The sequence below is a fragment of the Pristiophorus japonicus genome, chromosome 12 (genome assembly GCF_044704955.1).
Source record: "Pristiophorus japonicus isolate sPriJap1 chromosome 12, sPriJap1.hap1, whole genome shotgun sequence".
NCBI classification, from domain to species: domain Eukaryota; kingdom Metazoa; phylum Chordata; class Chondrichthyes; family Pristiophoridae; genus Pristiophorus; species Pristiophorus japonicus.
Window position 1 is genome coordinate 176,147,601 of NC_091988.1, and position 12,886 is coordinate 176,160,486.

Genomic DNA, 12,886 nt, shown 5'->3' on the forward strand with positions numbered 1-12,886 from the left:
TCACTGGAATGCCTGGTGAAAACGTGGCAATGTTGTTGTGCTCAGACTGGTGGTAAAGACTGGAGACAATGGATGAAGAGGCCCAAGGCTCAGGCCATTTCCAGATCCTTGCGAGTCCTGCAGCTGAGGTTGAAGAGAGGCAAGTAAGGACTGAGGCTCACTTTGTGCGTAGCCCATTATCAGTCCCCCTGCTGAAACAGGTGGATTGTATGTAGGGTGGTTCAGTGGTAAGAAGCTCAGCAAATGTGAAAAGTCCATGTTTGCTGTACAGAGGGATTCAGTAATTATAGCAGGGCTTTTGGAAAGCAAATGTTCACCAGAAATGTCATCCAGAGGCCCAGTTTGCGAATCTAAACCTACTTTAGCTGAAGACTGAGATTCATGGGATGAAAGTGGCAAACTGCTGTGCAAGTCCATTAAGTAACTTTCCATCTCGATTTTTGTTGGCTTATCTGGCAAGCCAGTGGCATATGAGGTAGATCCAAGCTGATATTTAGAAGGGGGTTGAGGAGGTGCTGAATGAATTGAAGATGGGGACTCCATTTGGCAACCCATTCCCATAGCTAGAGAACTAGCAACCAGACTATGCGATGATCCTGAATTTGTCATGGTTTGAATGTGTGGACTGTACATGTTCATTGGCAAACTAGTAAATGGCTTACCTACTGCCTCCTTAGAAGCCATGCACATCATTGGACTAAGTTCTTCCTTCACTGTTATGGGTGGACTGGAGTGAAGCAGACCCATCATATCGGATGGCTCAGTCTTAATTTTCAACAATTCCTGTGAATGACTCTTCTTCATATGTCTTGTCAGGTGGTCCTTTCTGCCAAATCTCTGAGCACAATACTGACAAAGGAAGTCTTTCCTGCCTGTGTGGACTACCATGTGCCTCCGAACATCTTTCCGAGTGTAGAATCGTCGGTCACAGTGGTCACACTGGTGCTTCTTCTCCTTCACTCCACTCGTTGACTTGCCCGAATGTGTTTTCAGGTGCTCAAGCAGAATCTCTGTGCTCTCAAATGTCTGAAGGCACACTTTGCAGGTCAGGTCACCACTGGAGGCAGCATGCAGCGCGAGGTGGCGCTTGTAGCCCATCTTGGTGTTGTAGTTTTTGCCACATTCTTCGCATTTGAATGCCTCTTTATTTGGATCATGCGTTTGAAGGTGGTTCTTCAGATGGTCTTTCCGGTGGAACATTTTTTCACAGTAGGTGCACTTATGTGTTTTTTGTGGTGAATGTGTGGCCATGTGCCTAAATAAAATAATAGGGAAAACAATCAGAACTATGCACAAGCTAGTTTAAAATAATTAATGGTAGCATCACATTAGATAGATTTACTGCTGATTACAAATAAGTGTAAACTTAGCATTTAATCTCAATTACTTTTATGTTTATTAAAAGTTATGAGCGCAAAAAAGATCAATTATATTAGTGAGATTTAAAATAATGCAAAATTCAGTGCAAATATCACAACTTATCGAAGTAAAAATATATAATGCAGCTTTTGAATTGTTACAAGAAAATGCAAAAGACTAGAGAAAGAATTCGACATTTTGAAATGAAAATGGAAAGCAGCATTGCATACTTGAGTACACAAAATTATACTTTCCATCTCGTAAATCAAATGCTTTGTTAACTACGATTTGTTTTCTGAGGGAAATGGAAATGTTATAAAGAACTGAAAAATAGAACAGCAGAAAGAATAACTGTCGAGTTGCTATTAAGTTGATACAAAGTAAAATAATTTGATGTTTGTCAACATTTGCATACATCACAAAATTAGAATTTAGGTTACTAGTTTCAAAACAACAGCAATTTGGAAAACATAGGAAAAGGTAGCCATGCAGAGCGAGGCAGAGGATGCCTACAATACTGAAGACAGCAAAGGAAGTGTAGACAGGGATCATTGGACACAACGAGTGTATAGAGTTAGGGCCCTTGGGATGGCTGAATAATTAAGCCTATAGATTAAGCCGTGTGATATATCACGGCATTTGGGTTGTCAAGCTGCATTTCAAAACTCGGCCCAAATATCAACCAGATTTGTCTGCTGTTGTAGATAACCATTATTTCATATTCCAGGTTTCACTATGCTCTTTTATTCCTTGCCAATTTTGTTCTTCCTCATCCTCTCCTGAAGATCTTTTCTTCCACAGGCACTGATTGTCCTCTGTCACCTCCCCAAGTGGCCATTATGCATGCGCGAGCCTGGACAATGACTGAGCATTATAGTCGAGCCAGACTCAGTTATCACTTACTGTCCACACATGCACACTTTCAGTAAGAGTTGCTGGATAATGTCCAAGATTAAGAATTTGTCAGATAATCCTTCCAATCCAGAATCAAGGAGGCCAATTTGTAGCATTCCCGTCCCATGAGACTGGGGTCAAACCTAAGTCTTTCTTGGTCTGAATACTTTAACTACTTACTGAATAAACTCACTGAACCATTAGGGTGAAGTCTTCAACTGATATTTTGTGATGGTGGTTCCAACTCTTTTTTTTTCCCCCACCACCACAAAGACAGCTAACACTCTCAAATACAAGAGTACAAGGAATTGATTGGCCATAAGGGAGACGAGAAAGGAGTGTGTACCTTGTGGATGTAGAATATTCCCATTAAATTTATAAATCTTGATGTGGATACTAACCGGTTTCAATTTGAAATGTCTCCAGCAATGAGGCAACAGGACAAAGAACAGTCTTTTCCAAGCCTCCAGGCCCACCAATGGAAACAGGACAAACTAGCTAGTAAGAAATATAAGCGCAAATAGAACGGAGTTGACTGTGATTCTTGGCCTGTGTTGTGGTCATGATCAATAATTTTATGTATTATGCTAGAGCATATTGCAGGTGTTTCTATTGGGTTTGTGTGTGCATATTGACATGATTGCTGAAACAACTCCATCACTGCAAAAATAATTTTTTTAAACTTTCATTTAAAGGCAAGTAAAGAGGAAATAAATTAGGAAAGTTTATTGTTTTGTGTAGCCAACGTGGTGGAAATTCATTAATTTTCTTGGTGGGTTATTCCAAGTTTTCTCAATTTAGCCTGCACGGTTATAAAAAACCCTTCACACAGTGGTCCAGGTCATTATGAACTTTTTATCACTGCCTTGTCTATGATAGTTTTATATAGATTTGAAACAAATCATCTGTTGGTTCTACAAACTCGGAGGAACATGACTAGCCTACAGAGTCTAGTAAAGTCTATTTGGAAGCAGTTTAAGACATCCAAAACCTTGACCCAGATAATTCCTTCAGTTGTAAATGTTGACGAGGCAGATTATATGGTCTTCATAAAATCTTTGCTCACAGAATAACCCAGGTTTAATGCAACTCTGCTAACTTAATGGTTGGCTAAATATCCTCGTTATGAAATGATTCCACTGGATGGTCCCTTAGTGTAATTCATTCGTTCTCAGTGAGTATAGAGGGCCCATCAGATGTCCAGTTTGCTGAAGTAGATATACAAACTTCGTTGGTGATAATCATAGATTGTGGATGAAAGCTCAACACATTTGTATGACATTTCTCTGTGTGCAATTTTAATGACCGCATTAACCAATTATTTTAAACAAGTTAACAGGTTCATTAAAAGAGCAGACAGAGGCTTGTCATGTCAACATGTCCACTTATCTGCTACAATCGGCAACTATAATTTCTAGCCTGGTATCACTAAAGTCAATGACAAAAAAAAGGGCATTTTCTTGCTGCGCAGAGCTACTTTGGGCTAGATTTGATTCAGAAGAGTCTATATCTGAAAGGCAATCTACAACAATGGAGCCCAAACTCCAATCTTAAAATCATTAGCAGACAGTTCTGGTCATACCAAAGAAATGCTGTAAACAACTGCCATAGTTTGATAAATTATCGTGGGTGTATTGGTTATTCATCATTATTGTGTCATCTCAATCCCCATAGTGAGAAAGGGAGGGAGGCAGAATCAGCTTTTAACATCAACCAACTTTCTGCAGAATGAGAGTCAGATTGGTATCAAAAGCAGTTTTGTGTCGGCAAATCATTTGTTCTAATGATATTGCTGAAGAAAAACAATAATAGTGTTTCACACAACATATCGAAACAATGGGGCAATTTCCTCTGCGCACTTTATGTAACAAAATCATAAACCCATTTATAAAGAAGGTAGTTATGATTCTGGTACACATAGTGCAAACAGAAAAATAATGGCAACACTGAACTGATTAGAAAGCAGTCTAGAGGTTTAATTAATCAGGGATCTAGTCTGCATTTGATAGCACTTTTGCTGCAAATATAGGAGTGGGACAGGTGAGATACAGCTGTCATACAGCAGTATTAATAGATTTTGTTAGCTATAAAAGCAGCCCAATTTGGGTGGGGAACGGGTGCTTCAAAGATTTTCAGTACTGTAGTCTAATCACTCAATTTTCAAGCATACAATCTGCATGTTCTACAGTCCCATTATTGTTTATTGTCCAGGTGATTTTGTTAAGCAAAATTCGCAGTGCATTTCTATTGCTGAATAACATTTTTTAATTAAATTTGAATTTTCTAATACTTTATTAATTCTTCAGCAATTACTTCTGTATATTCAAAAAAGGTAGAATTTCTGATTTGCAAAGTTCACATACAGAAAGTTTAACACCCTCATACTATATTCTTGTGTGTGCAAATGTTACACAGGCATTAACCCATTAAAAATAAACAGGTTATCCCTGTGTAAAAATAGCCACATCGGTAGGTAGCACAAGTTATTAAGCATTTACATGTTAACTTTGCCAATCTAAGTTTTTCCCTTAAATGTCTTAATCTTATAAACTGACCTATTTCAGTGCTGATCTATGACAGTGATGCCATAACTACAGGGGGTTAAAACAAAAGATGAAATACTAAGCATAATAACCTGGGTCTTGTCGCTGTGTTCATTTAAAATAAAATGTAACTCTGATAACAACATTGTAGCATTGTATCTTCCCCACTATTAAAGTGAAAAGTGAATTAAGCAACTTAATTTTGAAAAGGTATTTATTAAATTTGAAAAATTCAAATGAGAGAGGAATCAGAATGTTCCAAATCAGCTGTTTTCCTTGATAAAACTCATTCTCTTGATCTTTCTTTGATTATTTGGGAATCTCTTATGGCACAGTTCATAAGAAGTCAGAAGGTGGGGTTCGCTGACAAGGAAAGGATTTGAAGTTTTGGAATGGAACCAAGGTGTGCAAGGCGGGGGTGGCAGGTCTCGAATAATACTAACAACTACAGTTTTAGAGGGGAGATTGAACTAAATAATTGAGGTGGAGGGGGGGCATGAAATAAAGAAGTGAGGGGGTTGAAAGAGGGCGGGAACACAAAATCAATGAAACTGAAAAGGGAGTATAACTTTTTTTTAAACTTTACTGGAAAGGGAAATTAAATAAATAATAAAGCTGGAAGAAATACATCAAATAACAAAACAATGGAGATCCAAGAGGAGGAATGAAATAAATAATTAATAGAATTGGAAGAGGATGGAATGAATTATTAGAGCTATATTTATCTATTTTAACCTAATTACATGAAGGGGCAGATTAATTGGAGGAAGGTAAGTAATACTGCCTGTTTCTTTGGGGCACTAGGAAAGGGGAGTGCTGGGGATGGTTCATTATCAATATGATTGGGAATGATGGAGAGTTTTAGATCCTTGAAGAGTTGGACAAGAACACCTTTCATTTGAGTCCTGGCTTGGGAATCTATTCAATTGTAGTTACATAGAATTTTACAGCACAGAAACAAGCACTCAGTCTAACAGGTCTATGTTGGTGTTTATGCTCCACAAGAGCCTCCTCCTACTTAACTTCATTTCACTCCATCAAATTATCCTTCTATTCCATACTCCTTCGTGTACTTACCTAGCTTCTCCTTAAATGATTCTAAGCTACTTGCTTCAACTACTTCATGTAATAGCGAGTTCAACTCTCTTACTAAAGAAGTTTCTCCTGAATTCCTTACTGGATTTATTCATGACTATCTTCTATTAATGGCCCCTAGTTTTGGTCTCAAAAAGTAGAAAAATTCTCTTTATGTCTATCCTATCAAATTCCTTCAAACTTTTAAAGACCTCTATCAGGTCACCGCTTAGCCTTCTCTTTTCTAGAGAAAAGAGTCCCAACCTGTTCAGTCTTTCCCGATAGTTGTAGTTAGTTTTTGGATTGGTCGGAGAGCGAAGCAGGAGGCTTTCTGGAGTAAAGCTGGGGCATCCTAATGCTTTTCATGACACTTTTCAGAGGCCAGAAGCATAATCTGCTATTTTTTTCCAGCTACGGCCAGGGCAAGGAAGCTTATTTTATATTTGACAAAGTTTGGGTACTTTTGGTATCTGCATCTTTTTTTTTGCATCAAATGGCATTGGAGCAGGGAGCTCTCGTGCAGTTAGATCGAAGTGGTGTAGGTGCTGGCAGTAGATGGAGAAGGAAAACCGGAAGGGTTAAGGAGAGATGGAAAAGATACCAAAGAGGTAGTCTGGCTACATTGAGAAGAGGCACACTGGGGTTAAAAGGAGTGGAGGCTGAGCAGGCAGGGGACTGCAAGTGAGGAGCTTTCATGTTTTGAGATTAGTCAGCATTGAAGATGGGAGCAGGAGTACAGGCTGGACAGAGGCGAATGCAGAAGTGGGAGCTGGTAACAGGGCAGCATTTATTTGAGCATGGCAGAGGGGGTGTATAGGAGCTGTAAAAAAGTCACAGTAAAAAGTAAGTGTGAATAAAGAATGCAGGAGGTAAATTGTAATAAATAAAACATTATCAGGGCCTCAGGAGATACTTTCAGCTCTTGGGAATTAAGAAACAAACTGAGAAGAAGCACTCCACTGCCACAGATGGAGGATATGTGTACTGAAGGCCTGGCATGTAACTGTGTTCTTTGCATCTATCACACAGGAGTAACTAAGTGTGACTAATTATCGCAAACACTCAAGGATTTTAATATATTTTGGATGATACCCTTGTTTGTAGTCATGTGATCAAGGCATTCTGCATTTAACAAGCCGCATTTATATAGCCCCTTTAAACCCAAGATAAAATGTCCCAAGACAGTGTTGTCCAATATGTTTAGTAACTAGTCACGTGTGATGAATTAAGAATACAGATGTGGCTAATTATATTTTTCTTCTCGTAAATAAAAAAATTACAGTGGGCATGTAATCTCAATCTTCGTATCTACACAACAAATGCATATCTACTTTAACGATGTGCATTTGTTGGTAAAATGGTAAGACAAAAAGCAGTGTGTAAGTGCTTTACTTCCTTGGTTACTGTTTATTGGTTGTTTGTTGAAAATGGTTTGTAACGCGGATGAAAATGCCAAATTTCAGCAGCACGGAAACATCAAGGGAAACAGGAGTCGTCATCGTGATCAGCACAGCCAATCGGAATAACCGCTCCAGGCCAGTAGAAAAAAGCAAACCCAGCCAATAACAAGTAGCTCCAACAGGGCACATTATGACAACGAGTAAGCATCCTCCAACCGCGTTCTGTATGGAGAGCAGAGGCAGGTCCTGTTGTGCAAGTCAACATTCTCAATAATCACTCTGATGAAAGTGAAATGCCGCTTGCAACTGCTGGTCAAAAACTTAGAAGCTGCACTAAGATGTGCTGTGCCTGATAAATTCATGCCAGAATTCTAAACTTTGGTGAGAGAGAGACTGCAAAGTTTTGCACTGCATGGTAGTAGAGCCAAAGATAGATCCTTGGGGGACCCCAAATGGTCATTGTGTGGGGACAGGAAGAGAAGCCATTGATGAAGATGCTCTGGCTATGATCAGACTGAATAAGGACAGTCGCACTGAGTTGAAAAACAGAGGAGAGACACTGGATGAGAATGGTGTGGTCGACAGTGTCAAAGGATATTAAGAGGTCAAGTAGGCATTATACACCACAGTCTCACAGAGGATGCAATTTGTGACTTTGGATAGGGCTGTTTCAGCACTGTGGCAGAGGACAGAAACCCGATTGGAAAGCATGGAGTTGCAGGAACCATGGACATAGATTTAGGAGGCGACAATATGTTCAAGGGCTCTGAGATACTGTGACATTTATTACTGGCTGGGAATTCTGAATAAAGCGATGGCTGGTTATTGAAGTTCCCTGATCATGGAAATATGCTCCATTTATTTAATATGACTTTTCAGCACCCCGCAGCCCACCCACATCACAGTATCTAACTGCCTCGTGAATGACTCCGAGCTTTTGCTTCCATGATCATACTCAGAACACTATTCCAGGTATTAATCACTCTATGTGAAGGAGTGCTTCAGGAATTCAGTCCTGAACTTGCCTTTTACCAGTTTTTAACCTATTTCCACCTTTCCCACAAATGTGGTTGAATTCTGGATTAAGCTTTCTATTCCATTTAGTATCTTGCATACCTCTATAAGGTCCCCTCTTATTCCCTTTTAATCAAGGTTGAAGAGTCTGAGTTTTTCTATCCTTTCCTCATAAGTCAACCCTCAAATGCAGGAATCAGTTTGGCTTCCCTGCTCTGCACTGTTTCCCTGTGGTTCGGTAACCAGAACTGAACATAGCACTCCAGGGTGTTGTCTGACCAGAACACTATAGAGCTTCAGCATGATGGTCTCAGACTCGACTGATCTAACATGGCAGCTCAGCATTCTGTTTGCTTTGTTGCTAGTTGATCCGCAATTATTGTAAATGGTGAGTGATAAATACCATCACTCCCAGGTCTGATCCATCAAATGAGAAAAGTGGCCAATCTAATAAATGCACTACGATCATTACTGATAGGCTACTTGTCGAGAAGTTGGAAACTGAACTGAAGACTATAGGGATCGGCCTGAGAGAATCAAATTATCCACGAGACACCATGATTTCTATGCTACTTGGGACAAGGGAAAGTATTATCTTCAAATATCAGCAAGTCCGAGCTGACAGTGCAGGCGTGGAGATGAAGTTTTACGTGCTAAGCTTTGGGATACAGTAGGTATTTATAAAGAATTTCCTGGCGGAGGTGAAATAGTTGGGGTAGAGTCCATGATAGATTAGACTGTATGTGGCCTGAGCAAGGCAATGTGATGGGCCAAACAGCCTTTTCCTATTTCATTCTTTCGCATGTTCCACGCTCTTATATTTGTTAACGAAAACATCTTGTATTCAAAGTTAACATTTAAACCTCCAGTAGGCAGCAAGGAACTTTGCAGTAACTGAACAAGAATACGCTCTGCTTCCAGCATTTTCTGTTTTTCTTTCAGATTTCCAGCATCCACAGTATTTTACTTTTGTTATATTATGCTTGAGTTCAAATCTGTTGCTTTCCAATCCTGGTTCACATTTCTGGTGAACACAATGGTATTGGTAAAGAGAAAGCAAACTTGTATTGTTGAACCACACAATGATTCAAAAGACGGTTTTTAAGCAGGTTGAGAGGTTTCTATTGGTAATCTTCTTCTCATTGTTGGTATTAAGTACAATCGTGGACGAGATGCCGAAGGTTGTAATAAGAAGAAATAGGAGGAGTCGGCCATACAGCTCCTCGAGCTGCTCCGCCATTCAGTAAGATCACGGCTGATCTTCAACCTCAACTCCACTTTCCTGCTCTATCCCCATATCCCTGGATTCCTCTGGAGTCCAAAAGTCTATCTATCTCAGCCTTGGTTGTGGTTTGGATTTGTCTTTGCCACTACACAGAATGATGCCTTTGACAGTTCTAGGTGTTCTTCATGTTCTGTTGCTTACGTGAATGCTGTGGGCAGGGTAGAAAAAACTGAAATTAACAGATGGGCTTAAGATCCAGGTGGTCCTTTTGGGCAACAAGTTGTGCAAACTCTAAATTCCCATTGACTTCTGTGCCAAACTTCTCCTTATTGCGCCACCATTGGTAATAGGGTTCAGCCAGTCTAGTACAGAGGAAATTACACTCACCATGTGGTGCTTCAAACTCTGCGTCTGATTAGTTAAAGCTGGGATGGGAGGATCATGCGTGAAGGGGGACCAGCAGCTGGCAGTGAAACAATGGCATCAGCAAAGAGGAATGTTCCTATACTAGCACCTTAACAGATAAATGAAGCAATGATAAAAAAAAAAGTGCATTATAGAAACTTCTAAAATTTTACCTGGCTCAATCCTGAATAAAATCTATTTTAATGACATTGTCTAAAATAAAAGTTAAGAGTGTAAATAACAGTAAAAATTAGACTTTGATTTGTCAAAAATAATCTTTAAACAATTTGTCCCTCTTTTAGTTCCCCATAATCCATACAGTATTCTCTAATCAAATGAAAGACCAAACAATCTGGTTCAAGGCCTCTACCAATGCAACTTTGCAACTTACTAATTACTACGAAGTCCGTGGTGATCACCCACCCCGCCCACTCATCATATAGAATAAGGGAGGACGAAAATCCACAGTGACTTTCAGAACCCCACGTAAGTCACCATTCTTCATTTGTGGGCCCAGGCACTCATAGTAGTCTGTTCACTACTGGACAAGCCGATCCTATCCTCACTCTAGCAATACGGAACAGAAATCTTGCTTAAGACTTCCTGGACAATGATGTGAACTATAGCTCTACTACCAAATTCCTAATTGAGCTCAACTATTTCAGTACAGACTGTGGATTAAACCTCGCATCTTCCTCATCTGCTTGGTGCCTAATGACACCAGTGGGTGCACTTTGCTTTTATTCAGAGGCAGAGCAGGCTTCTCATTTCTTTTCTTTATCTTGTCAATTTTCTCTCCTTCCATCTCCTGAAGGCTTCCCTCAGGTATCCCACCCAAGACGCCATTATTCATTTGAGAGCCTTGATGGCGAGTGTCAATAGGTGCTTCAATTGCAGGGGCATCACATCTGACAATATTCTCATCTAACATCTATACCCATGCACTTCCTGCAGGGGTCACTAGATAGCCATGACAAGCAGGAATCTCTCCGGTACCCAGGACACCAAGGTTGATTGTGATCTTAGCAACTCGTCTAACTAAGCACAGACTAGAGATTCAACCAGAGACCGTCTCAGCCTGTACAACTCAGCCACTCACTGGAGAAACTTTCTGACCTAGGGCTGGAGCTTGAATCCAATTCATATTAAAGCCACTGTTGGTAAGGCAATTGTGTTTCTATTTGTTCCATTAGAAGACCAGAATCTTTGCATTTTTATATTTTACTAACTGCTTGGTAACTGAATGGGACCTGTCTGGCATGTCAGTTATCACTCGCAGCAAGATTCCAAGATCACCAGGAAGTTGAATTTCCCATTTTCAAAGACCAGTGATAGGGAGCTAGTGCTGAGGCTTAGGAAAGAGAGGTACCAACATTAATGATGTCTGTAACTGCCTTCCATCACCAGCATCATCATTTGATTTCTCGGCATGATCCGTGATGGAAATTTACATATTATTATACAATCATCAGGAGTTTTTTAGTGTTATAAAATGTTGTCACTACTTTTTAGCTCTGTGTTACGGTTTTTTTTGCTCTTGGTCTGACCACCAACACTACACTGCTGTCCCCTGGCTCTCTCTTGCACAGTTTTTTTTTCTCCTTGGTATAATTTCAATTAAATTTTAAGTAGCACCGATATTGTCTTAATAGATTCTTTTTATTGTTTCTACTGGATACATTCTCCTGTCCTATTCCTAAGCCACCTTAGAAATAAAACCGCTGTGAATTTTGCATCCCAGCATCACCTGGTATCAGGGCAGAAGCAATACACAAATTGTATTCAATCAAATGCTGTCATTCTGGTTTGGAATATTTTCAATGTATGTGTCTAACAAATACAAGACAAAAAGTGGAATTTCATGACATTGCTCTAAATAAAACCCAATATTTCTGTGATGATATGATACACTGTTGGCTGTTTGGTATGATTTCTGACTGGAATCATTGCAGAATTCCCAGTCAATACATCATATACAATTTGAAAAGCACATGTTTTTAGAGGTTTCTTTTTTTTTTTACACATTTGGGTGCCAGGAAATAATTTGACATCTACGTGATTTGTAACGGTAGCCAAACAGCATATTATATCCTTGCTGTATTGTGTGACATCATTTTATGCAGGAAATCACTGGAGCAGGCAATGGTCAGAAGTGGAGTGGTCTTTAGCAGATGGTTTGCAAGAATCCTCATTCAGCCTGGAGGAGGTGTATATACTTAAGTTAACCCTTTGAGGACTGCAGTAGCATTTCTGCAACATTCTTTAAAAAATGATTCATATGTTTGAGGTTAATAAGAAAATACATGAAGTACTGCTATTACTTAATATTGTTCCAATTAAATTTCATAATTTATTTACCGAATTTCTTTCAAAACCATTTTGTAAGCTAAAGATGATGCACGTGTTACACAATTAGCATAGAAAGTTGCGTCCTCAAAGGATTAAATACATTTGATAAACAGGTTTTAGGGCACTTTTCCCATTCAGCTTCCCATACCTGAGAAGTTTATACTTGGACACAAAGGCTTTAGCGCACTCCGGGTGTGAGCACTTGTAGGGCCTCTCTCCTGTGTGAGAGTATGAATGGACTTTAAGTTTGTCAACACTGCTGAAGAATGCTCCGCAGATCAGGCACTCAAGGGTTCTCCTTGGCTTTGACTCCTTCCCTTTCCATTTGGCTTCTAAAACCTTCTGCGTATCTTCTTTCTGTTTTGTTATTGTGATTTGACTTAGGTCATCAGTGGCAACAGCTGCCATTGCAGCCTTACAGGCCAAGTCCCTAGAAAAATGGGGCTTTACCCACCTTCTCGCTACCAAGTGTATTTCCTGTGTTTTCAGTCTGTGTATTATGATCACTTCCAGTTGATAGATACCTGTTGCATCCAGAGTTTAAAGGCTGCTTCAGCAATATGGGAGGAGTATAGAAATTTTAGGCCTAAAAGTCAAATTAAATACAAAGATTAACATTTCTA

At 39.6% G+C, this 12,886-nt stretch overlaps 1 protein-coding gene across 1 annotated transcript; it reads right to left on the reverse strand.

The window, feature by feature from the left end:
• Positions 1–12,671, reverse strand: plagl2 (pleiomorphic adenoma gene-like 2). The gene is made up of 2 exons (XM_070895080.1): positions 12,412–12,671; positions 1–1,255 (listed from the first exon to the last, which is right to left on the reverse strand). The coding sequence occupies exons 1-2, from the start codon at positions 12,669–12,671 to the stop codon at positions 1–3; spliced, it is 1,515 nt and encodes a 504-aa protein (XP_070751181.1).
• Positions 12,672–12,886: the final 215 nt, after the last annotated feature.

Bases quoted from the DNA above. Each gene is read 5' to 3' on its own strand.
- plagl2 (XM_070895080.1), bottom strand. From the start codon at position 12,671: ATGGCAGCTGTTGCCACTGATGACCTAAGTCAAATCACAATAACAAAA. The intron at 1,256-12,411 runs GTATGGGAAGCT...TATTTTATTTAG, and splicing joins TCCAAGTATAAACTTCTCAG to GCACATGGCCACACATTCAC.